The 25061-nt window shown below is 44.6% G+C and overlaps 1 protein-coding gene across 4 annotated transcripts in view; it reads left to right on the top strand.

Annotated features, from left to right (window-relative positions):
- Window positions 1–25061, top strand: part of MYO10 (myosin X) — a 325103-nt gene that overhangs the window by 42236 nt on the left and 257806 nt on the right. For 2 of the 4 annotated variants that reach the window (XM_059728622.1, XM_059728626.1), the window contains exon 2: window positions 911–1009. In XM_059728622.1, the coding sequence (XP_059584605.1) occupies window positions 911–1009 (99 nt within the window). Of the gene's footprint in view, window positions 1–910; window positions 1010–8447; window positions 9148–25061 lie in introns of those variants that run through there. The other 2 variants (XM_059728623.1, XM_059728625.1) reach the window with 2 other exon arrangements.

The following is a 25061-nucleotide window of genomic DNA, read 5'->3' as shown; positions in this document are numbered from 1 at the left end:
CACAGAGCTTGCAGTAGCAAGGAGCTTCCCCGCCCAGCCCTGATCTGCTCTGCTGTGCCTGGGCTGTGGAGGCCCTGGAGGAGGGCAGCAGGGTGGGGTGCCCAAGCCTTCAGTGGACAGTCTGCCCCTGCCCCATGCACAGATCTGGGGGGTATGGGTCCCCCTGCCCCCTGGGAATGTGTGCAGCAGTGAGGAGCCGGCCCCACCTGAGCCTGCAGAGGCTTGCCTCTCTCCATGGCCCCAGGGCAGGCCTGGGTTGGGGCTGAAGCTGCATATTGTTGGAGGTGGCAGGGAGGGCAACAAAGTGCACAGGCTGTTGTGGGGCGGGGCAGCGAAGGTGCTGACTAGCCTGTGGCAGCTCCCCTAAACATTTAAAAAAAAAAAAAAATCTTAAATTTGTCAGATCTGCTCAGGGTTCTTGTTTGGGCTCTTCCAAGTCTTGACCTAAGCTCCCAAAATAAGGCAGGATTTTGGAAAAAAAAAAAATTAAAATAGATTAAATTAAAGGGCAGTACTCCTAAGAGATGCAGGAAAATGAAAAAGCCCAGCAAGGTTGCCAGCTTTGGGATTGATCCTTATGTTGTATCATCAACTTAAATACCACTTTGATGTAATTTTATGTATGTTAACAAATTAAACATGACTTGAGGAGTTGGCTCCAGCTTTTTTTGGAGCACTTAAAAAGAGGGCATTGTAGTCCTTGTTTTCTACACAAAACTAGTAATTGTAGGAGCCATCAAACATTCACTGGGAGGTGGTCTTGTTCTTTCTCCTTTTTTCCTTGGACCTGGCCTTTGTTTGGCTCCTACTTGTGGGAATTGTTTCCGAGAAAAATGTTTTTCAACTATTTGTGTACATTTGTAACATAACCCCATGCCACATTCTAAACTAATTTCTTTGTTTGCTGTAGGGGTCTCGTGTCTGGTTGCGAGAAAATGGTCAACATTATCCAAGCACTGTACACTCCTGTGCAGAGGGAGTAGTTGTATTCAGGACAGATTATGGCCAGGTAAGGATGTGACTACTTATCTCCTCTCTCACTGTTCAGAAAATAGAGGTCTGTTTTATTTATAAAGAAAGATAATGGTATTTGGCGTGGTTGATGAGTAAAATTCAAGTTTTGGGATTTGGATGTTAAAATGCTACTTTTCTTAGCAGTCCTTTCTATTACCTGCTTAGTGGGTTGGTATGCTGGATAAAGCTGAAGAAACCTTGTCAGATCTGTGAGGCTTAAGCTGTGAACATACATATTTGTAGCAGTGTGTGTGCCCTTTTTAGTTCTGTAAGAAGCTGGCATACAAACATGCACCCTGCTGGTAGTGCTACAGAAATGTTCCTGGATGAAACAAAAACTCCATTGCACTGTGTTGTGTAGTGTCACATGTAATGTCTGAACAGTTGCATATATTGCTACATGGGTCTTTTGCTCCCACAGTGCTGTGCTCCCGTCTCTACCTTTGTCTTGAGGGGGAGAGAGCAACTGGATCAATGACTGCCTGCCAGGGAGCAGAGCTGCAGCCCAGCCAAGTTTGAGGGCTTCAGCTTTGCTTGCTGCACCAGTAGCAGGGAATGACTGCCACTGAGCCTGCTTAGTAGCACTCTACTCCCCCTTTCCCCAGCACAGATGAGGGCAGGTTGCCAGCGACTGGACTCATTGGCAGGCTCTCCTCCTGATGGGAAGGTAGCAGAGGATCAACTCCTGTTACCCCCTAGCTGGAGAATATGCTTTTTTGGTCACGCTGTAGTAAAGGAGGGGGCTCTGAATGTATGTACGTCACTTGCAGAGCTATATTTTTGTAGCACTTCTAAGTGCTGCCAGCTTGCAGCACTAGAAATGCATGTCCGTCCATGGCCGGAGTCTGTATGGGTCAGTGATGCCCAGTCTGGCAGACTTAAGAAGCCCCCAGATTATTGCACAATAGTGACACACAAATTGAATGAGGAACATCCTGAGTCTGATGCATCGCAGTGGTGACTCCTGACTGATATGCTGCATTACAGACCTCTAAAATCTTGCTATAGTTTTGTGACTCCTTGATTTTTAACATACTCCTCTTCTTCCTACTGCTAGGGGATACAGGAGGAAAAGAAATGCTACTTTATTTTATAAACGCATTCCAATGGTGCAGTGTATTTGGTTGCTTGGAGCAGTGGGAATTGATCTCAGATTTCACTCGACTTGCTTAGGCCAACTTGTCTATTTTAGACAATGTGGAAAGCAATTGGAGAACAGAATTTTGTTGGCCTTGCATGAGACCCAGCAAAATGAGGAACATCCAGTCAGACCCAAGGGATCTGTATGAGCTGGATGTTGTACTTCAGATAGCTGGAAAAAGCTGTAGATCGGGGTGGGCAAAATGGTCGATCTGGCCGGCAGACTGGACACCCTGCCCCCATGCTATGGCAGCATGGCTGCTGCTGGGGTCTCCATGGATAGTGGCTCAACCACGCAGGCAGGGGCTGCTGGGAAATGCAGTCCACTGCTGGTCGGATCTGGCCTGCAGGCCAAACTTTGCCTGCCCCTGTTCTAGATCCGTAGGCTGAACCTCACTGCTGTACAGTTTAGATCCTTCCTCAAACTACGGACCATAGATTTATTTTACTAATGGGCACTTAAGCTGCTAACTAGCAGCTTACAGACAGAACTAGATCTCTGTCTCTGGCAGCAGGGAAGTTTGTCCTACCCGCTGAAGTTTCTTCCCAGTTTTTGGGCTCCCCAGTGGCCCACAGCTCAGCCAGACCTCCCTGCTGTAGAGCTTTCACAAGGAAATACCAAATTTATTTCACATTTAGACTAACAATGGGCTCAGTAATGTATCTGTGTCTGTCTTGACTGCATTTGATTTTTGAGGAGACTGTTCCTTTGGGCTAAGAACCAAAGATCCTATTACTAATGTGTACTTCAGCCTGCTAGCTGGCAGCCTCAGACTCAGTAATGTATCCTTCCCTTAGCTACATTTGATTTTGAGGAAACTCTTCCTTCAGTGTTGCTTCTTCTGAGGTACTTGCAATAGTTAGGCCCCCTGAAAACTTGAGGGAGTGAGAAGAGCCAGAGGGTCATTTGAGAAGTCTGTCTGCTGCTTCACTCATTTTGTTAAAAAGGTGCTGAGAGCTCAGTTGGCTGTGCTGCTATGATGCCGTTTCCCCTCCCAGTCCACTTCAGATGGCAACCCTTCAGTTCTCCACTCTCTGGGCAGGGAAGAATCCAGGCAGAATTGGTAAAGATGGCAGTATGGGCAGAAATGCCCCAGACTAGGCACGGTTGTTGGTCTGTCTGCCCTTGGCAGTAAAGGAGCTTGTGTAGAATAGGACAGCTGGCTGTGGGGCAGAAGTTACCCTCTTTCCTCAAATTTCCTTCTTGAGGATGGTGAAGCCAAAAGGACATATGTGCTGGAGTCCCTACCATCTTCATGAGCAGCAATGTCATTGAGTGTGGGGCTTAGCCAACCCATATGCCATGGGCAACTTGATTTCTGCACTGGGGGTCTGAACAGGCAAAGGGTCTCAGTGCAACAGAAAGGGGAGAGTTCTTTGGGGAGCATGAATCCCTGAAACCAGCATCTTCCTTGAGCAGGGCTGTCCGGGGGGGAGGGGGGGCATTGAATGAAAGCAACTGCCTGGGCCCTGTGTTTGGAGGGGTAGGGGGGGAGCACCACAGACAGTGCTGTACAGGCCCTGCCACGGCCACCATGCGCTACCGACTCTGCGCTCTGGCCACTCAAAACCTCGACCCTGTGCTCTGGCTGCTGGCCCCCCCCCGCCCCAACCCCGCATGGGCTGATATGCCCCGGGCCTTGCACACCCCTAGGGAAGGGTCTGTCCTTGAAAAACAAAAATTGGCCCACGTGGGTGAAGGGAGACAGAAGAGCTCTATTTGAGAAGAGGGAATCTAACTGTTTGAAATGTCTTCTTCAGAAGAGACTCTGAGAGGAAAATAATGAATGCTGTTTCCCCTGCTCATCTTCCCAGACTGGTGTGGCAATTCAGTGGGAGAAGGATAGAGCAGTCATTAAGTGTTATGCAGGTCTTCGGACATCTTGGGCCATTTGTAGATGTGCTAAGCACTTTCTAAACTGTGTTAACTGATGTACATCACACAGTTTGAAATCTAATTTCAGTTTGAATTAAGGGTTAATAGATGATCATTGCCAATTGGGGTAGGGGGCACTGACTATACAGTATATAGACTTGACAGCCTCTTAACAGAGGTTGGCAATAATTAGGAGGCGATAATAAGCCTGTGTAAGCACTGCTACATTGTTGCAATCATCTAAAGTGCTGTTCCAGAAGCTGTGATTTGACCTGATACTTAGCAGGCTGAGGTGCTGTTGGCACATTTGACCTTTTTTTTAAAAGGTGTTACTTTGTACCTGGTAGCCTCTATTTGTTTTGCAAAAATCCAGTTGAGGGTTTGTTTGTTTTTGTTTTTTTTGGGGAGGGGAGGAGGAGTCCTTGCAATGTTTATCAGAGTTCCTAAGGACTGTTTTTCCTAAAAGCAACCCTGTATAATTGGTTAATACTGTTTTTTAAGTTGCCATATTTGGGCTGCCCTAGTCTCCATTAACTTTAATCCTCATTCTATAAGGATTACTTAATTCGGACTACAGACATCTGCGTGTACAGTTACTCTTTGTTTAACATTGTAGTTACAGTCTTGAAAAATGCGACTTTAAGCGAACCAACGTTAAGCAAATTCAGCTACGTCACAGTAGTTACCTACTAGCAGGCATCGGCCAAATAACGTTATAATGGAACATTGCGCAACTTTAAACAAGTATGTTCTTTAATAGATTAGTGACATAATAACGAAACAACGTTAATTGGGACAATGTTAAGTGTGGAGTACCTGCATATAGTTATAGCTGTAGTCCGGATTAAACCTAGAAAAACAATGTGTGTAAATTGCCTTAGCTCAGGCCCATGAACGGATTCCAGGCACAGCAGAGGGAGTTGGGCTGGGGAATACCGTTGTGTACAACAGAGGTTGCAAATATTTTGGTTGGAGGGCCACTTAATGAGGTTTGGTGAGCTTTTGAGAATTGCATGGGTAGCCCGGCTCTTGACAGTTGCCTCTCCCCTGGTTGCCATCTTGGAGCCAGAAGTCTCACCCCAACCTCTGACTTTGGTCACTAGAAGTCCCTTCTCTTACCCCCTGGAAATGCTCCTTTTGGGAGGGGGAGGGGGATTACCATCTTAGAACCAGAAAAAAAAAACAAATGATACACTAAAAGTCAAATACCTACTATAACGTATTTTAATTTTATTATAAAAAAAAAAGATATTTTTGTCATGATTTGTGTTTATACAGTGTATATAGAGGTGATTGCATAATAACTAAAAATAAGTTCTTACCCTTGTATATTGTGTGTGGTTGGGGGGCATAGGGTATGTTGGGGTGCATATGTGGGGGCAGGGTGTGGGGATGTTGTGTTTGTATAGTGTGAGGGAAGGTAGGGGGGTAGAGGGGATCTGCCCCCCCCCCCCCCCCCCCCCCTCTAACGCAGCAGGAGGCAGGGGTACTTGTGGTGCTCTTGCCTGGCACAGGTGCTGGTGCCCAGTGGTGCATGGCTTGGGCCAGTGCTGCACATTGCAGCAATGGGCGCAGCCTGGCAGAGCCATCTCTATCTCTGGTGCTCCCCATCATGCATATGTAGTCTCTGCACTTGTGTGCCACTGGAGGGAAGCTCCACACACTGGAGCTGGCTGCCTTTGCCACTCCCTGCTGCTAGGTCCCAGGACTCCCCAGAGAAGCAGAGGCCAGGGCTCCCCTCCACTTCCAACAGAGTCCTGGGACCAGCATGGCAGGAAGTGGCAAAGGCAGCTGGCTCCAGCATGTGGAGCTTCCGTCTGGTGGTGCATGAGGGTGGAGGCTGCGCGTGCACAACGGGGAGTGCTGGTGATAGAGGCACCCTGGCCGGGCTGCGCTCTTTGCCACAATGTGCAGCGCTGACTAGCTGGTGGACTAGACACCCTGGCCTCATGCTGCTGCCTCCGCTGTCTGCTGGGGCTGTGCACAATGGGGAAAGTGTGGGGGAGGAGGTACCTCACATGCACATCTTCCCTCGCATGGACATCCTGCCCACCCAAGCTCCGTGCTGCTGCTGCCCCCGGGCATGGGTTCCGCACTGCCACCAGCCCCATGCTCCCTACCCCTGCCATCTGCATCTCCCCCTACCTCCACCTCTTCCCTATCTGCTGCCTGAAGCAGGCAGGTTCCCGGGGAAGTGGAGCAGGTCCCCCAGAGACTGCAGCAGTGGCAGCAGCAGCCCCATCTGGAAGCTGTGCGCTGGCCGGGCTGGGCCCTTCTGTCCACGAGGGTTGGAATGAGGCACAATAGGGTATGTTGGGTGGTGTGTATACATGGGCACCTTGCTCCCACCCTCGTGGGAGGAAGGGTTGGACAGAGTACAACTCATTCTCCCCAGGGAACCAAATGTCCATGCTTGTGTTTGGATGCAGCCTGAGAGTCTAGCCTGCTCCCTGGCTTCTGATGTTTTAATAATTTTAAAAAACAAAGCCAGAACATGTCAAGGCCTTGTAGCTATATTTGTGTTCACAGAATGAAGTCTGTCTTTCAATCTACTATTGCAATAAAATCTTTAAAAAAACAAAACTAAATTAAAATTAGTCTTTGATTAGCTGCCTGCTTTACTCATAAGCCTTGAAAATTTGTGCCATTAATTTTAGGTCTCTGGCACTTTCAGCCAGGTGCAGGTGCATAAACCCATATCCAGTTAACTAAAGTTGAAGAGGGTAACACTCCTAACCTTTTAACTTTGTAGGAGTTGCTGGGTCTCGGCACTTCGAAGTGCTGTGTGATTGGTTTAAGTACCTGCACTGAAGTTTGCCTAGTAGTTACACTATGGTCTAAATCTCAAGACATTTTATAGTACTTGGATAGCTAATATTTGGGCTGTTTTGAAAATTCCAGCCGTGGCACACAGGTGTAGTAACAAATTGATTATGGAGGGATTTTAATGGGCATGTAGAGCTGTGGTGTTAATCTTTTTTGATCCATTAGCTTTTGAAGGAGCTTGCATGTCTTGCCACAAAGGCAGTTTTCATTTGAGCTTTCAGTCTGTCAGCCAGAGTGTGGAGATGTAATTATGTGCAAAGGGTAGGAAATTCCTAGATTTGCGCTCATACTTTTATCTATTCAAGAATTATATGTGGTCTTAACATCTTCACTTAGCTTAATATAAAGATCTTTTTCCTACGTGAATTTCAAATCTTTGCCTGCAAAAGACAGCTTGAGACCGCTAGTGTAACAAGTGAAAGTTGGAAAGTAAACTTTTTTTTTTTAATTTATATTTGTGCTAGTCCAAGCCATTGAAACTTGTCTTAAGGATCTGTGAGAGCTAATAGTTTGAGTGGCCTTTAACTGGATACAAAAAGTTTTATTCAGCATCTGCTAAAACATTTACATGACACTAGAGTCTAATTCTAGGTCCAGTTTTAGGAATAACCCTTTTTATCACCTCCTTATGCTGTTTCCACTCATGGTGGAAATGAAGGGCCAGAATGATGCAGTACCGGAATTGGTTCATGGATGAGCCTTAAAAGTGAAGGCAAGTTTGCAGCACAGGTTTCTCTATCTTACCTGGAATGGCCCAGTGTGTGCAGTAGATGAGAGTAAAACATTTTGAACACTGCACATCGATGTAAGTGTGTTCATGTATTTAAACATAGCAGATTATGAACCAGATTATTCTTCCCTTGAATCTAGCTTCTGTGTCTGAGGAGTATAGTAAGCTATTAGTGCTGTAGCTTCATGTAGTTTCATGTTTTCTGTTCTCAGTTTAAAATAATTTCTTGTTTTTAAGTTTTTTATAATAAAACAAATATTTTTCTCATTTCCATGTTCTGTACACTTTTAATAGTCATGTTTGTTTATAAAACACCAAATCTGTTGTTGAAGAGAGTCCAAAAGCACTGCTGTGATGGTTATATGCAACCTTTTGAAATAGTTTCTTCCATATATTCAGTGAAGAATAGCAACAACCCAATCAGTAGCTAAAATGGGCTTCTTTTCTGTCTGCCTTTTACTACTACTTCAGATAGCGTGTTTTTTCACTTCTTGCCTTCCTTTTTGTGCCTGCCTCAGTTTGATTATCTGCTCCTGTGCCGCTTTGGCACATGCGCCTGGTGTCGGATGCAAAGGAGCTTCGTGTGACCTCTGGAGAGACCCTTAATCACTTCAGGGAGAACCCCAAAACTCACCTGTCACAACTTTGGATGGATCCTCAGTGGTGCAGTCTCCCTTTGGGGGTACCTCAGGAGTTGTCGCAACTCTTGGCGGATGTACGTGGGGCTCCACCTCCCCTACACCCCGTCCATACGCTGGCCCTTATGACGAGCCTTTGGATCTTTATGTGGCTTGCCTTCCGGTGATGTTAATTCCTGATCTTTGTGCCCCCTTTTTGTTGTTGATTCTCCTTTTTGTGCAGATTGGACACAGGAGCCTCTGGATGCTCAGCTCTCGAGGACCTCTCTCTGGCATCCTGGTGGTTTTTGGTTGGCTTCATATACTACGGTTGTCCTTTGACACTGTGTGTGTCCCCCTGCTGAAATCCCAAGGACAATAAATGACAAAACAACAAACAAGAACCTATGCCGGAGCAAAGTAACAAGGAAAGAGAAGAAGAAAGAAAGGAAAGGACTTGCTCAAGCAAAAAGCAAACAACAAAAAAACTGAAGAAGGGAAGGGTCGTTGGGCTAATCAGCCCTGCCACCCTCCAAGCTCTAGCCTGCACCCAGTGTGTCGTCTTGGCACGGCTCCACGTTCGCGGCCCAGCTGGGGTCCTCTTCGGCTCTTCCCCAAGCCGCCTCTGGTCTTGCGCACCAGTGCCGCCTGCAGCAGATGAGGGATGCTTTTGCAGCCTCTGTTGCCACTGACGCCTTCCTCTGCGTCAGGTCTTGTTGGTTCTGCCGGTGCTGGGTGCAGCTGGCATGGGGGATCGCTGCAGCCTCCTCTGCTTCCTGTTTCCCCTTTCTCAGTCGTGGAGCCGGCTTTTATTTCTGCCAGGCGGCGTCTATCTCTGATATAACCTGCCCGTGCCAGTTCCAGCTGCAGATAAGTGCAGCTAATGGACTGCATGGGAGTTTCCTCTCTGCATGGTCCTTCTGGCCCTCGGCATCCTAGAACGGGTAAGTATTTCTTTTTTTCTGGGGTTTTTCCTTTGGGGTTGGGTTGCCCCTGTCCTGGGTTACCCTGCAGTCAGGGCTCCTTGCTCCCCCGTGCTTGTACCCCTGGGACACTTGTCACTTCAACAACAAAAAAAAAAAAATGGTGCCCGAAGGCCCTCATCAAGGTCCATTATATTAGCTGCTGTGCCTAAATCTAGTTAGTTGGTCTGAGTCCAAGAGCTTCCAGTTTGAGTAGACTAGTCAAATGGTGGGAAAGTCTTGAATTAATCTCTTGCTGTAACCATGAAATCATGGTTTGGTGTGTCAAGATGGTAGTCACTCTGGATGAGTGCATGGAACTTAGGTACGCTGTATATCAGAATAACAGGAGTTTTGATTACACTTGATTGTAGTTTAGGCTCTGCATAATGTACTGGGGCAGGGTTGTTGGTTGTAGCTGTGTTGGTCTAAGGGCATAGGCAGTCAAGGTTCTTTGGGCAGATGCAGTACCTTTTATTAGACCAACTTAGTAGTTGGAAAAAAGTTCTTTGTAAGCTTTCAGGCATAAACACCCTTCCTCAGGCAACGGGAGACTTTGCAAAGAACTTTTTTGTTTGTTTGTTTGTTTTTTTTCAAGCCTTTTTTTGGCAGGCATGTGGCAAGCTAAAGCCCCACATCATCCCTGAATTCTACTCCAATATTCTTCCCCTTCCTCATCTGCTGCTGTGCTTTCTGCTCTCTGCCTTATCTGCTGCTGTTTCCCTTCTCCTTCCCCAATCTGCCATGGGTTATACACAGAGACTGCCTGTGTGATTTGTGGTACACCTATGGCAGGTTAGCTACCCTGACATAATGCATTTAAAATGGAGGCTAGCCATTTTTTTTGGAACAGCTACATCTAATAATATCACTTTCTTTAATATCCCTTGCCTTTTTCTTCTACAAGAACTTTCTTGTAAGTGTAATAAGACTTATCACAACACAACAAAAATTGTTCTGGTATGAAGAAAGTTGCTGTGAACAGTATAGATTGGTACAAACTGGTTAGAATCTGTGATGCTGAAATCTCAAAGTTAAATTACGCACCTTAGTTGACTGGAAGAGACTTTTAAATCAAATTGCATTCTAAATGGAAGCAGCTGAGAAATAGTATCCCCAAAATGTAGGTTCTTTAAAAGGACAGATCGTAAATATCACCAGTAAAGACCTTGTCAGTCAGAACAACTTTCCTAGACTCTGCTGTACAAAGAAGTCATTCATGGTACAGTATTATGTCAGCAAACAGGAGGTTGCTTGGTATCCTCTGCTCCAAATAAGAGGTACCTGTACATTGTTTGGTGTGCAACAACGGTATTTTTTCCTAGGTGCATAGCTTACTGTGGCTCTGCTGGGGTATTCATGCACAGGAAGAATGGGGACATGACATGTTCTTTATTAAACAAATCTCAGGTGTTTTTTGTGGAAGTTTTAAACACCTTTTCTTTTTGTCCCCAGCTTCGGGGGGCTAACAGAGTTATGGCAAGCTTCTTCAGAGAAGTTAGACCTGAATTGTTTTTGAGTATATGTTTGAGGCAGAAATGAGCCTACACTGATGTTACTGTGTGATAAGCCAAGGAAGTGAATGTTTGTTACTTATGGACATTCAGCCAACAGAGAGCAATTTTTAAATTAAACTTCCCATCTCAATTTAACAACAACACCCTTCTAGTCTTGAAAATGCTTTTTCCTATGGCTTATGTCACTTCTTGCATTCTAATTTTAGAGCTCTAATGTGCTGGCACTTACTTCTAGGAGTAAACTTTTTGGGCCAGATTCTGCCATCCTTTCTCATTTTGAGATCTACTTGGCTAGCCAAGTGGTACCTGCAGGTAGTACCCTCTGGGCAGGCCCGCAGAGGTGTCAACAACAAAAAGGGGGCACAAAGATCAGGAATTAATTTTTTTTTTAATCTCTCATGATTTTTCGTGTTTTTACAAGCTTTTTTTTTTTTTTTTTTTTAAGAAAAGGTAAAGGTGACTTTACACAAAGTTTAAACAGAAAACAGCTCTGAGACCAGTGAGTGATTTTTTTTTTTATTTTTTTTTAATGACTTTAAGGGCTGTGTACCATCTAATTTAAAAAAAATCCTTTAAAATATTTTTCAGGACTCTGCTTATGGCTTTTTGTAGTTCACAGCATCTCTCCAACATCAGATTCACTGCCTGTGGGACATAAGGTAGATTCCAAATTCAGTGGCTTTATTTCAGGAAATTGAATTCAGTCTGTCTAAACACTGCAAAATTGGGATTATTCTTCAGTTAGTTGATCTTTGGCTCGGCTATAATAATTCTCATAATGATTTCTAAGTGAACTTGAAATTCTGCTTGCTGGAATTGTGGTCTCTCTTAAACAGGGCTGTACTGGGGTTGGATTAGGGAAAACAACTAGGGCTGTGCAAAATTTAGCCGGCTGTTTCATTTCAATGCTGTTTTGACTCATTTTGAGCTCGAAACAGAGGGCTTTGAAACAGCCTTGAAACAAAACGAGGCCAGTTTTAAATGTTTTGAAACATTTCGAAGCAGCAGCTAGGTGGTGGGAGGCAGGGGAGAGCCAGGGCTGTGCTCTGCAGCCCCATGTGGCTTAACCTGGTGGGGAGCACAGCCCTGGCTCTCCCTGTCTCCCACTGCTGGGCTGCGCTCCAACGGGCTTCACCAGCCCCATGGAGCTTAGCTCAGCAGTGTGAGGTGGGCAGAGCCAGTGCTGTGCTCCATCTTCCCCCACTGGGCTGAGCTCGACAGGGCTGCTGTCCCAGCCACCTGTGGAGGGTTTGGGATTGAGTACAGTCAGGGGTAGAAAGGTTTATTGACTTAACAAAAACACAACTACACGTAACATACTAAGACAGATAATGACAGACGTTAATAATTTGCGTCGGCAACTTATCTGCAGTCCCCTCTGCCTCATGTATGACAAGTTTCTCTTCCACAAAGCTCAGCAAAGTCTGGCATCCCCAATCAGCGCTGTCCGAGAGGAAGGACCCTGGTATTCAGTCCTTGGGCTCCTCGATCTATGGGCCTACTGATCCAGGTGAACAGCTAATTAGTAGTTCTTTTCACAGAGCTGTATCTTCGTTCTAAATGATTTCCAGATGTGCCATCCAATTTATAATTTCTGACCTATGCTGATAACTTACAGCCATTCAGATTCTTTTTACTTCAACTGTCCTTAGACTGACCAATAGCAGTATAAGCCTTGCATTCTTCTGATAAGGTTAATTTTAACTATGCCACAGCGCCTACTGCTAAATTTACTAGGCCTTATACTACATACAAGGCCTCACTACATCTTAGACTTTAATTAGGCTCTTAGCAACAACATATAGCTTAATGTCTGAACAAATGACAGAATAACACTTGGTCTAATCTTCATAGAGCCTTCAGCAAGCACCTTTATCACACAGGCATAATTTTCAGCTGTCACCAGCTGCGGGCCACTGGAACCCGAGCCCTATGCGGGGGAGCAGAGCGCAGTTCTGGGGCTGTGCTCTGTGCCCCACACCAGGCTGCAAGCCTCTGGGACCCAAGCCCAGGGCAGGGGGACAGTGCAGTCCTGGAGCCAGCACCCCTGGGAGAGCTGCGGGGACTGTGCTGGAGTCATCCCGGGGGTGCGAGCCCCCAGTCTGCCTGCTGGGTGACTGAAGCCAGGTGCTGTCACCTGAGACTGGCGGCAGCACCAATCTTTCCGGCGCCAGTCCCAGGCGGCAGCACCAGGTTTCTCTCATCTGGCAGGCAGATTGGGGGCTCGCACCCCCAGGAGGACTCCAGCAGCGCCCCTGTCTGGGGGTGCCGGCAATCCCCGATCTGTCTTCCTGCTGCGTTTTGTTTCCCCATAATAACTATGGGTGAAACAGTGTCGAAACAGCAAAAGTTTAACAAAACGGAACAGTGGTTTTGAAACCAAACTAAACAGTGTTCTGTCGAATTGTGAAAACTGAAGCCAAATCAGAATGGTGCTGTATTGCACAGCCCTAAAACCAACCTAAATTGGAGTGTGTTTTCTTGCCCTATTTTATCTTATGCCGAGAAATGTATGCATCTTTATGGAGGGTGTCAAAATTCAGTGTCTCTTGCTGCAAGCATCTGTTGACACCCTTGTAAACAAAACTAATGACAGGTTTTAACTGGGGGTGTCTGTCTACTGTGTAACAATGGGTTAGAGCATATGTTGGTGACAGCCAGGCAATGATGGGTGGATTTTTGCAATTCACTCTGCTTTCCAGAGCCTGTGCTGATACTGTAATGATTCAGAAATAGTTTTACAGGGTGTAAATGCCAGCTGTAGCAAAAGGCTTTTTAGGTCGTGGTTTTCTCAAGCTGTAAGTCATGACACCAAGGTTCACCAGGAGTTTTTTGGGATGATGTGGTCTGAGGGGTTGTGAAGGCATGCTACTCAGAGATTTGCTGGTGCTCTTCTGAATCAGACTTGTTTGAACAAAGTCAGTCCTTTTAGATTCCATTAACACCTCATGGGGCTTGTTTTCCTGAATCTCACAGTACTTCTAACAAGGGCCTTATAAACTGTTGCAAAGGATTCTGGGTGGTGTTCAGTACCTTAATCACATATGCCTCGTGCCTGGAACATAGAGAAGCCTGCCTCTCTCCTTGTCTATATAAGACTTTTTATTGAATGCTGCTATTTGGCATTGGGTTATTAATGCTTTGTTGCTATGTGAAATTACTCCCAAATGTGTTCTGCTTTACCATGAAGTATTTCCATAACTGATTCAAACTAAATTACACTTTTACAATGAACAAAGTTATGTTCTAGTGCATTATCCTTGCAGTGGAATGAAGTAGTGAAAATGCTAATTTACACAAAAATAAAAAATTGTCACAGACTTCTTGGTAATTAGAGCAAGTTAGGTAGGTTTTATTGCATGTGTGTAATAAAAAGAAAATGCAAACATTTTAGTACAGCAGTTCCTTTAAAGGAAAATAATTCTTTTGTTTATAAGTGACCAGATATTTCAGCTGTCCAGTTGTATCTTTAAAAAGCCCAAACCATTTACTACAAATCTTTTGCTCTGTTACTTCGTTTATATCAAGCCAAATGTTCTTATACATCAGCATGAAGTCCTTGAAAGTTTGTTTTGGGCTTACTTAGTTGATAAAACACTTTTTTTGTCTCTTGTCATTACTGAAGTTACAGCTAGACTCATGTTTTTGAACTGTATGGGTCACAGTAAAGTTGCTACCAAGAAGGAGCAGTCACTTGTTTTGGTGTTTAGGTACTCACTTTATAATAAATAGCCATCAGGATATATACCATGTCAGATTTCTGTTGTGGCATGTATTGGCTTTTCTTTTCCAGAGGCAGTGTTGCTTGATTGTTTCCTTTTTCCTACCCAGAAAAAACACTATTGTTTTGATTAGTTACATGATGGGAACAGCTGGGAAATAGCTGTGGAGTGTTTAAAACAGTTTTAATTTTAATGGAAGATCTTAGGCATAATCAAGAGCTGAATTTGGTCTGTGCAACTTAAGTGAAACTCCTGGAATTGCAGGAGCACTTGTTAGTGTAGCTGCCCTGCTTTCTACTCTGGGCAGCAGCATACTTCTTTGAAGGCAATACGGAAATCCTTCTTAAAAAAAATAGTTAACCTTGTCAAACAAATTTGTGGGGGGGGGGGCTTGTTCCCTCAAGGGTTTTGTTCTTTGCTTACTGAACACTGCCTGCAGTTCTGCTTTAGCTGTGCTAAAACGGAATAATTCTGCATTTAATGAAGCTGTCACTTATTTTTTTTGCAAAACAAATAAGTGTTGCATGAATTGAATGAATATATCATATATGTATATCTATATCTCAAAGCTTTCCTTCTACTCTCTGCATTAACGCAGCGGCAACATTTGATTCTCTGTGACATCATTGCAGTCAGTTGATTTCTGCAAATTTTGCAACAAGTAGGATTTTTTGATTAGAGACTCTTGGTCTACTGTGGCCACTCTGGTCTTGGCTAAATAAACGGTTAAGACATCGGTCTTTTTTTTTTTTTTCCCCCTCCCAGGAAAAAGAGAAGTCTAAGCCATCTGTGCTCTTTTATGCTTTTACTATTCTTCCACTAAGGACAGCAAAACTGCTTTTGTTTTAAGATTAAAGCAGATATACACAGACTACCATTTTAATTTCTTTTTGTAAGGGTTAGAATGCAGTGCAGCTGTTTGCAAAAAGGGGAAAGGAATTCAGACCACATTGTTTGTAATACAAAAAAGAAAAGAAACAGAAAACCTGGTGGTGTGATGAGCAAGTTTAGTCTGTTAGTGCTGTTTCTATCTTCCTTTAAATGCGATTTCAAAGTTCATTGTTAAGTGTTTCTGGTGTCTTAAGAACATATAGTTTGGAGTAAACAATATTTCCACTAGGATTTATTGGCTTGCAACAGGAGAATGTCTTATTTTGTTCAAGAAGCGTTGTTATATCTTGTAGTTTAATTAAATAAATGGTGGACCAAATAGGAGGTTCCTGAGTCGGGCAAACACTCCCATTTTTTGGTATGGGACATTGCCCGAGTGAAAAGATGAGCATTACAAATGAGCCTTTGCCCCTCCTTCAGGACTGGTCACTCATTATATTGTTTCATAGATTTCATAGACATTAGGGCTGGAAGGGACCTTGGAAGATCATCGAGTCCAGCCCCCTGCCCAAAGGGCAAGAAGTCAGCTGGGGTCATAGGATCCCAGCAAGATAAGCATCCAATTTACTCTTGAAGATGTTCAATGTAGGTGCTTGAACCACCTTCATTGTCAGGCTGTTCCAGACCTTGTGGGCTTGGACAGTAAAGAAATTCTTCCTTATGTCCAGCCTGAAACGGTCTTGCAGTAGTTTGTAACCGTTCGACCTCATCATCCCTTGGGGTGCTCTGGTGAACAAATGTTCCCTCAGATACTGGCGGTCACCCTGATAAACTTATAGGTGGCCATCAGATCACCTGAGCCTGTGCTTTTCCAGGCTAAAGAGCCCCATAGCTCAGCCTCTTGTTATAAGGTCTGTTTTCCTGACTTGTGATCATGCGCGTGACTCTCCTCTGCACTCTCTCAAGCTTCTCCACATCCTTTTTGAATTGTGGAGCCCAAAACTGGATGCAGTACTCCAGCTGTGGCCTCGCCAAGGCCGAGTACAAGGGGAGAATGACGTCCCGGGATTTGCTTGAGAAGCATCTATGGATGCAAGCCAGCGTTTTGGTCGCTTTACTAGCCACAGCATCGCATTGCAGGCTCATGCTCATCTTGTGGTCAATGATGACCCCCAAGTCTTTCTTTCGTAGTTCTAGCCAGCGTAGCACTGCCGAGTCTATAAGGAAGCTGCAGGTTTTTCCTCCCACGGTGGAGAACCTTGCATTTTTCAGTGTTGAACACCATCAGGTTCTCGTCCGCCCACTTGCTGAGCCTGTCCAGGTCAGCTTGGATTGCCCTCCTGTCTTCTGGTGTGGATGCTTTGCCCCAGAGGTTGGTGTCATCGGTGAACTTGGCCAATCTGCTTCTGACTCCAATGTCCACATCATTAATATAGATGTTGAACAATATGAGTCCAAGGACAGAGCCTTGGGGGGACCTCACTGGTCACAGAGCACCATGATGATTGACTTCTATCAATTAGTACCCACTGGGTCTGACCACGGAGCCAATTTCCCAGCCAGCGGAGCATGGTGGACTCAAGGCCACAATTGGCCAGTTTTGCCAAGAGGTGATCGTGGGATACCAGACCAAAGGCTTTTTTGAAGTCAAGATATGACATCAATCTCTTCTCCCTTGTCCAGGTGATAGGTCACCTGGTCATAGAAGGAAATGAGATAGGTTTGTTGCAGGTAGGTCTTGCTTGACCAGTGCTGGCTATCCCTCAGGATGTTGGTGTTGGCCAGTCCATTAAGGATGGCCTCTTTAATAAACTTTTCTAAGATCTTCCCTGGGATAGAAGTCAGGCTGATGGGCCTATAGTTTGCTGGATCCACTTTCCTCCCTTTCTTGAAGATAGGCACCACATTGGCCTTCTTCCAGTCTTTGGGTACTACACCAGAGTGCCAGGAGTTTTCAAAGATCCGTGCTAGTGGCTGGGCTATGATGCTCACCAGCTCCTTGCGTACCCTAGGGTGTAGATTGTCAGGGCCGGCTGACTTCAAGGTATCCAGCCTCTCAAGTTGTTCCTTCACGAGGTCAGCATTGGTGGAGGGCAGGGGATCTCCCTTACCCGTACCGTACCTCCTTGTCCTATAGTAGGCATGGGCATCCCATGGGACTAATGAAAGACCAATGCAAAGTACCCATTTAATAGGTTGGCTTTTTTTCCTGGGCATCAGTTGTCCCATCTGGTTCAGCAGGGGTCCAATGTCGCCCTTGCTTTTTCCTCTGGCTCCCCACATATCTGAAAAAGGACTTTTTATTGTCTTTGATGTTCGAAACTAGTTGAAGTTCAGTTGCAGCCTTGGCTTTCCTGGTTTGCTCCCTGCAGGACCGGACCAGTGCAGAATGTTCTTGAATCATTGTCCCTGAGACTACATAATGACTGTTGTACGCTGCAGTGTTCTGATCTGCTCTCAGGGAACATTATGGTATTTCTCCTGTGTGTTTTTTTTTGTTTGTTTTTGTTTTGTTTTTTTTTTTTTTTTAAGGTTTTATAAAGGGAATTCCTTGCCTAGAAGAAGCTAGCAGCTGTTACCTTTTTCAGGTTTGCTTAGTAGAAACTTAACCGCCGATACTCGCAGGTGGAGGAGCAGCTATTCAAAGAAAGGCAGAGATCAAAAGCCGCTTTAACAGCCAATTATTGGTTGTTGAAAAGAACCTGACAGAAAGTACAAGATACTAAGAGGTGTTCATTTACCTAACATGTAATTTATTTTCAAAGTCGCTGTTCGTTAGTGTCAGAGCAAGAAGCATCTATTTCCTCTGTTCTTGTGGCTGTTTTGTTTTTGATCTGGTTTCTCTATGTAGCATCACACAAGCCTGAATTTGGAAAGGTGTGAAGAGTCTGACTTTAATTTTTTTGTAGTCAATTGAATATGAAGAGTTGTTTTAAATCCTATGTCATCAGCTCAACTCTAGACAAATTAGCAGTTAATGAAACCTGTGACTGTCTGATTGAGGGACCTATTTAAAATGAGTTGATCATCTTGGTGCAATCCCCAGTGAGCTAGTGTCCCTGTAGTTTCTTTTTAGAGAGTATTGCAGTTGGTATTTTTGGTGCAGAAGGTGCCAGTTTTGGTGCACAGGCCGTGGTGAGATGTTTGCAGTGCTGTAGCGGCCGCTCCATTGTGATACTTTTGTCGATTAAAAAAGACGGGCTGGACTTCAACTGTAGTCAGTCCAGAATGGTTTTTCAAGCGCTGAATGCAATTTGTAATGTGGGATTTGAAGATGATAATGAAAAGTGAATGCCATGTATGCTCCATAGTTTCACTTCACAAACTAGCCTTTCTTTATAGACTTTTTTCCTTTCAGGACAACAGACTTTTTTTTATTATGGATCATCTGGGTTCAAACCAATGACCTAAATTAAAAATATACCCTCAGCGTACATTTAACTGCAAATAAAAATTGAGACATCCCATATGCATTTTGGAATGAACCAAGTTTTTGGAAGGAGAAAAATGAAAGTGTTTTGACCTTTTAAAATATTGTTTAATGGAAATACTGTCCGTTAACCTCATTGGCGTTGGTGAGAAACATGGAGTGAGAGAGAACATGTGCCTTTCATATGTAAAGATGAGTCCCAAGTGTTTTGAAAAATTTCAAGCATGGCAGTTTCCTGATTATCCTTATTAAGAATATAAAAAAGTATCATGAGGTGAAGACATTGCAATGGTGCTTTCAAAGAAAACTATTGCTATTTGACGGTGAATGATACTGATATTTAAAAATATTTCCAGAAGGGTTTTGAAATGCCTGTTACATGTTTGCATTTTGAATAATTTCAACTAGGAATTTTTTTAAGAGACCTATTTTTTTTTCCTCTTCATTTTTGGTAAGAAGTCATTGAATTACTAGGCCTACTGCCTCAAGTTTGGTTTAAACTAACTATCTATTTATTACCTACAATAGATCTACATTAAAAAAGAGAGCTCTTTAATTTTCAAGTTTAATAATGAAGTTAGGAAGCACTGCACTGAAGGTTGTCTGTGGTCTTACTTTGTCCTTCTTATGCATTATAATTATTGCATATTATGATGCAGTGCTTAATTATGTGGTTGTATCCTGTTTCTTCCAACTGGACCCTGCGCAGAATAGATGATGTTCAGTCAGTAAGCAGGGATCTAGTAATTTGTTTTTTACTAATGCATAGTATATAGTATTGCATTATACTTCACATTTTCAAAACATGGGTTTCATTGAATATAGATGCTAACCACTTCTATAGCTCAGATCCTAGGTCTTAACTCAAGCACCTAGAATTTGAGGGATACACCATTGGCTTGCTAGCTCCTGTGAAAAGTTTAAGTGACTTGCACAGTATCATGTAAGGATTCTGGCAGAGGCAAGAATAGAATCCTGTTCTCCAGTGCCACGGTCATTTCTCTTTAGATGAAGTTCGTCATTCTTGTATCCTCTCTAATTCATGCCCTCTAACAGATGCTGTAGTGGTTATACAGTACACAATCCTTGTCTGTCCTTGGAGCAGTTCCATTCTGTACAGTGATTTTTCTGTCTGTCTACCACTCAAAAATGATTTCTGTAAGAAAACAAGTGCTGAGTGATCTCGTATTGTCAGTGTTGCTGGGTTTTGGTTGATCTGTGTTTGTCTAAGGACATAGGCAGGCAGAGTTCTTTGGGTAGATGTGTTATCTTTTATTAGACCAACTGAGCAGTTGGAAAAGCTTGCCAAGAACTTCTTTTTCCAACTGCTCAGTTGGTCTAATAAAAGATAACACATCTACCCAAAGAACCTTGCCTGGAATTATCAAGTATCTCATGGTGCATGCATTCAAGATGGCCGAATAAAGATGGCAAAAGTGACCTTAATTCTGGCTTTAACTTTTGAGTGCTTCACATGGCAAATTTTGTGCTTAAAAGCATGCACGCACTTACTCACATTGCCTTGACATCCCCGAAGATGGTGGGCACGGTTGAATCCTGTAGATCACGGGTTAGCAAATTGTGGCTGGTGGTCCAGTCCAGCGTGAGGGGGAATCAGTGTCATGGAGCTGTACTGTGCTGCTCATCTCCTCTGTAGTGCTTCCCGTCCCGGTGGAGCTTGCTACCTCTGAGTCTCCTTACCTGCATTCTTTCTGCAGGGAGGAGAAGTGGTGAGGGTAAGCACAGGCAGCTGACTGTTGCCATGTGAAGATAGCTGGGTCATAAAGGGTAGCTTCTGTCAGCAAAAGGTTGCCAGCCTTTGTTTTAAATCCACTGTAGAGACTTCTCACTTGAGCTAATGTGGTATGTCTATCTTTTGCAGTGTGGACCAGTGCTAGAGTGGGAGTACTTTTGTCACAGCTGTTTAGTTGGCTGCAGAGATTGCTGAGATTTAAGAATTTTGGATTGCTTGTAAAGCTGTGGCATGTGGTCTCATAGGCACAGCTTTTCTTTGTTTCACCTGTCCCCCAAACTTTAACCTTTGTCCCTTTTGTCACATTTCTGTCTCACGTGCTGACTTCCTTTGTTGCAAATACCAGTTATCCACTGTTGTCCCAGACTTTTTCCTGTTCTTCAGAAGCCCCCATTTGGATCTTGCACAACTCAGAGCTGCAGTTCCAGGGGAAAGTCCTGCACTGGAGCATGCCCCTGGCAGAAGGAATTTTTGTGAATTTGGCTACTAACATTTAAAGCTTAGTAGAGCATGTGAAAACTGGGTTTTTGTGTGTGTGTGTGTGTTTTTTTTTGGGGGGGGGGGTTTGGTGTTTTCTGCCTTTGACAGGGTATGGTGGTATTTCATTCCAAAATTACCACTTCTAAACAAATTTTCCACCCAAATGTAAAATGTTTTGCAGGGAGGGAGGGAGATGGGGAGATGCCAAGCATGCCAGCCCCACCAGTAATTAAATGCAAAATACCATGTGCCATATCATGCAATTTTTCATTGAAACAAAGCTTTACACTCACCTCAGGGATCCTGGTTAATAGTCTATTGTAAGTTATAGACTAGAGTTAAGACCAGATATTGTGCCAGCTTCATCCCTTTGCACCTTACTTACCCCTAAGTATAAGTACTTGGGTATGAGTCAGTGAAGATTTTGTTTAAAAAAAAAAAAAAAAATCAAAGCTTTGGTTCTGGCAAAAATAATGTATCAAGTCTGTTGCATATAAGGAGTAAGTTAATACTTTTCACAGTTAAGTGGGAAAAGATAGTATCTCTGCAGCGTTGGCAAGACAGGAGTTGGAACATCTAATATGAGCTTGCTCCCAAGCCTGGCCTAGTTGCACAGCCATGTGTATATTATGTCAAATGCTGGACAGTGGAACGGAAAGGCGGGGGGGGGGGCGTGCTTGTGTCAGAAAGCTTGTGTGAGAGTATTGCTTACTCTGGAATTTCCTGAGTATGGGCATGATTTTTTTTTTTTTCCCTCCCACCCCCTCCTAGCTTTGTTTTCCTGTAGGAAATTAGGAGAGTTTCTCTCTAAATCAAGGATTAAGGGGATAGCAAAGAGAAGTCAGGGAGAACCTTGCCATGAGCCTGTGAGCCTCACAGTCAGAATTCATGAAATTCTTGAATGGGCTATTAAGCCCAAACCTCTGCAAGCTGAATGAAGTGATTAAGGTACTGTATGTCCTTAAAGCAGTTCAAGCCGCTTGAAGCTGCCAAAGCCTTTAGTTTAGGCATGGTAAAGGTCTAAAAGGCTTATATTGCTGAAAGCACTCTAAAAAGCAGAGGGCATGTCTCTGTCTGAATGTAGTTGTGTTTTCTTGCATATTAAATAATAGTTGTAAATTACAGTGTAGACACAACACACACATTCATTGCTAATTATGTTTGACTTGAGGCAGCAGATACCAGATTTGCTTTATTCAGGCATAATTAACTAGCAAGAGACTTGTTTGTACTCAGTTGGATATTTTACAAGCAACAGAAATTGCCAAATGAAACACCAAAACAAATGTGTTAAGTTGAGATCACAGGAAAAGTCAACCACAGAGATTGACTGTCTTTGAAAAAATTGTAAGTGAAAAGGAATACTTGATAGAATGTGGAATTGAGATGTAGGTATAGGTGGTATACCTTTATAGTTATAGATATACCTTTAGGGCACGTTCAGATGTGCATGGATGTTTGGCTCCCTGGGGAATGCCCATGCTATGCCTGCTTTGGCACACAACAAGTTTAACCCAGGTGGGGTAGGGGAGGCTGTGGCCACCACTGGGCTGGCTCCAGCCACCTTACCTAGGGCCCTGGGGGCCTCCCAGGGCCCCAGCTGCAGCAATTCTGCTGTGCGGAGCCTGACCGGCTGCTGCAGCACAGCCCCAGGTGGTCTGGTTCCATTTTTCAGCACTGCGCTGGTTTGTTTTGTGTTGGTTTTTTTGCCACAGGCTTTTTCCTTCTGAATATCCAGGGGTGAAAAAACCCATGAAAGAAAAAACAGTGCAGTACACATTTGGGCAATGGACCCTTGTAGCATGGAGAACACCTGATGATGTGGTATGTCGTGCTTCAAACATATATTTGCAGCAGGGGAAATAATGCTGAGAGGAAACCAGCATGGGTTTGTCACAGGTAGAACCTGTCTGACAAACTTTGTAGCCTTCTGTGACCAGGTCACACTGCCTGGACGCAGGAGCTGAGGCTGATGTCATCTTCCTGGACTTTAGGAAGGCCTTCGACACAGTTTCACACCCTAGCCTCATTGGGAAGCTAGCAGACTGTGGAGCCGGATGCCTACATGGTCAGGTGGGTGGCCAGCTGGCTTAGGGACGGCACCCTAGAGTGGTGGTGGATGGTTCCTTCTCGGCCTGGAGGGAGGTGGGCAGTGGGGTCCCGCAGGGTTCGGTCCTCGGACCGATATTATTTAATATCTTCATCAGTGATTTGTACGAGGGCGTGGAGAGCACCCTCTCCAAGTTCGCTGACGATATCATGTTCTGGGGCAAAGTTAGTACACCGGAGGGCAGGGAGTAGATTCAGGCCACCCTGGACAGGTTGGATCAATGGGCAGAGAGAAACAGGATGCAATTTAATAAAGATAAATGTAAGGTACTCCACCTGGGAAGGGGGAACCCCTAGCACACCTATAGGTTGGGGAGTGTCCTTCTCAGCAGCTGGGAGGCAGAGAGGGATCTTGGAGTTATAACTGACTCCAAGATGAACATGAGCCGGCAGTGTAATGAGGCCATCAACAAGGCCAATCGCACCTTGTGCATTAGCAGGTTCATGACTAATAGATCAAAGGAGGTGATGCTCCCCCTGTATGTGGTACTGGTCAGGCTGCAGTTGGAATACTGTGTCCAGTTTTGAGCACCATACTTCAAGAGGGATGCGGGGAATCTGGAGAGGGTCCAGAGGAGGGCCACTTGCATGATTAGTGGCCTTTGTGATAGATCCTACAGGGGGAGGTTGAGAGAGCTGAATCTCTTCATCCTTCACAAGAGACGACTGAGGGGAGATCTTGTGGCTGCCTATAAATTTATTAGGGGAGGTCAACGGGGAATAGGGGAAGCGGTGTTTACTAGGGCACCCCAGGGAGTGATTAGGAATAACGGGTGTAAACTAGTTGAGAGTGGATTTAGGTTAGATATTAGGAAGATCTAAGGCCACAGTAAGGGTGGCCAGGATCTGGAATGGGCTTCCAAGAGAGGTGGTGCTATCACCTAGCTTGGAGGTCTTCAGGAAGAGGCTAGATGGTTGCCTGGCTGGGGTCATCTGACCTCGGTCCTCTTTCCTGGCAGGGGGTCAGATCCATTGTGGTCCCTTCCGACTCTACAATCTATGAACCATGTACTGCACAATTGTGCTCATCTAGACACACCCTTGTAGTTGGTCTGATCTAGGTGGGGATGGTCCTGCTTTGAACAGGAGGTTGGTGTAGATGACCTCCTGGGGTACCTTCCACCCCTAATTTTCTATGATTGTATGACTCTAAGTTGTTAGGTCTTGACTACAAAATTTGGTTGTGACAGCCAGGCTGGGACCTCACACTGGAAGATGAAGGAAATGAAGGCACAATGTGCAATGAAAAAGACTAAAATACAGTTTAGCACAGGTTTAAAGTTTACCTCAAACAAGGAGTGATTTTGGTCAGATTTTCTATCTGCAAAAGGGATAGCTGGCAGTGAATTTAGAAGATGAAATCTCTCCTACAGAGCACTAGGTTGTCACCCTTTCACATGGGGAACATCCTGTGACTTACTTAGGAGTTCCACCTGTGGAGAACCTGGAGGACTGAGCCCTTTGATTACATGACAGCAGCAAATTAAATACCGTATTTTTGTGCATATACCCCGCCTGTGGGTATAAGCCGCACCCACGTATAACCCGTAGAAAATTGTATTTTTGTAAATAAGTCCGTGTATACATTGCACCTGTGTATTCCCCGCAGCGGCGTATGCACGGGGAGGCGGCGGAGCCTGGCCCGCCCTGGCGGTGGTGGCGCAGCCCGGCCCCCCGCGGGGGGGGGGGGGAAAGCCCGCTGATAGCTCGCACCCATACTTCTTTAATTTTTTTTGTAAAATCATGTATACCTGATATATGTGCGAAAATACGGTAGTTAAGTTTGTATGTGAAGCATCGCTCTTTTTTCAGTGTAAACTTTAGATTTCTGCCTACGGCGTAAGCTGCATTAAGCAGCACACACTTCTTGATTCCATAAAGAGAAGTAACTGCCCTCTGCTTTCATGCTGTCATGTTTGCTGAACCCAAAATGTAATGGTGTTTCTGGTTTCTGGAAGGGTGTGTAAAATAGAAACGCAGACTAAATTCTGAATAATCATCTGATAGTGGAAGGTACTCTTTTGCATGATTAAAACCTCCGCACTTGCAGTTTT

This window comes from Alligator mississippiensis, chromosome 5 (genome assembly GCF_030867095.1).
Source record: "Alligator mississippiensis isolate rAllMis1 chromosome 5, rAllMis1, whole genome shotgun sequence".
Classification (NCBI taxonomy): domain Eukaryota; kingdom Metazoa; phylum Chordata; order Crocodylia; family Alligatoridae; genus Alligator; species Alligator mississippiensis.
The sequence above is the reverse complement of the archived record's forward strand: the minus strand, read 5'-3'. Positions and strand labels throughout refer to the sequence as shown.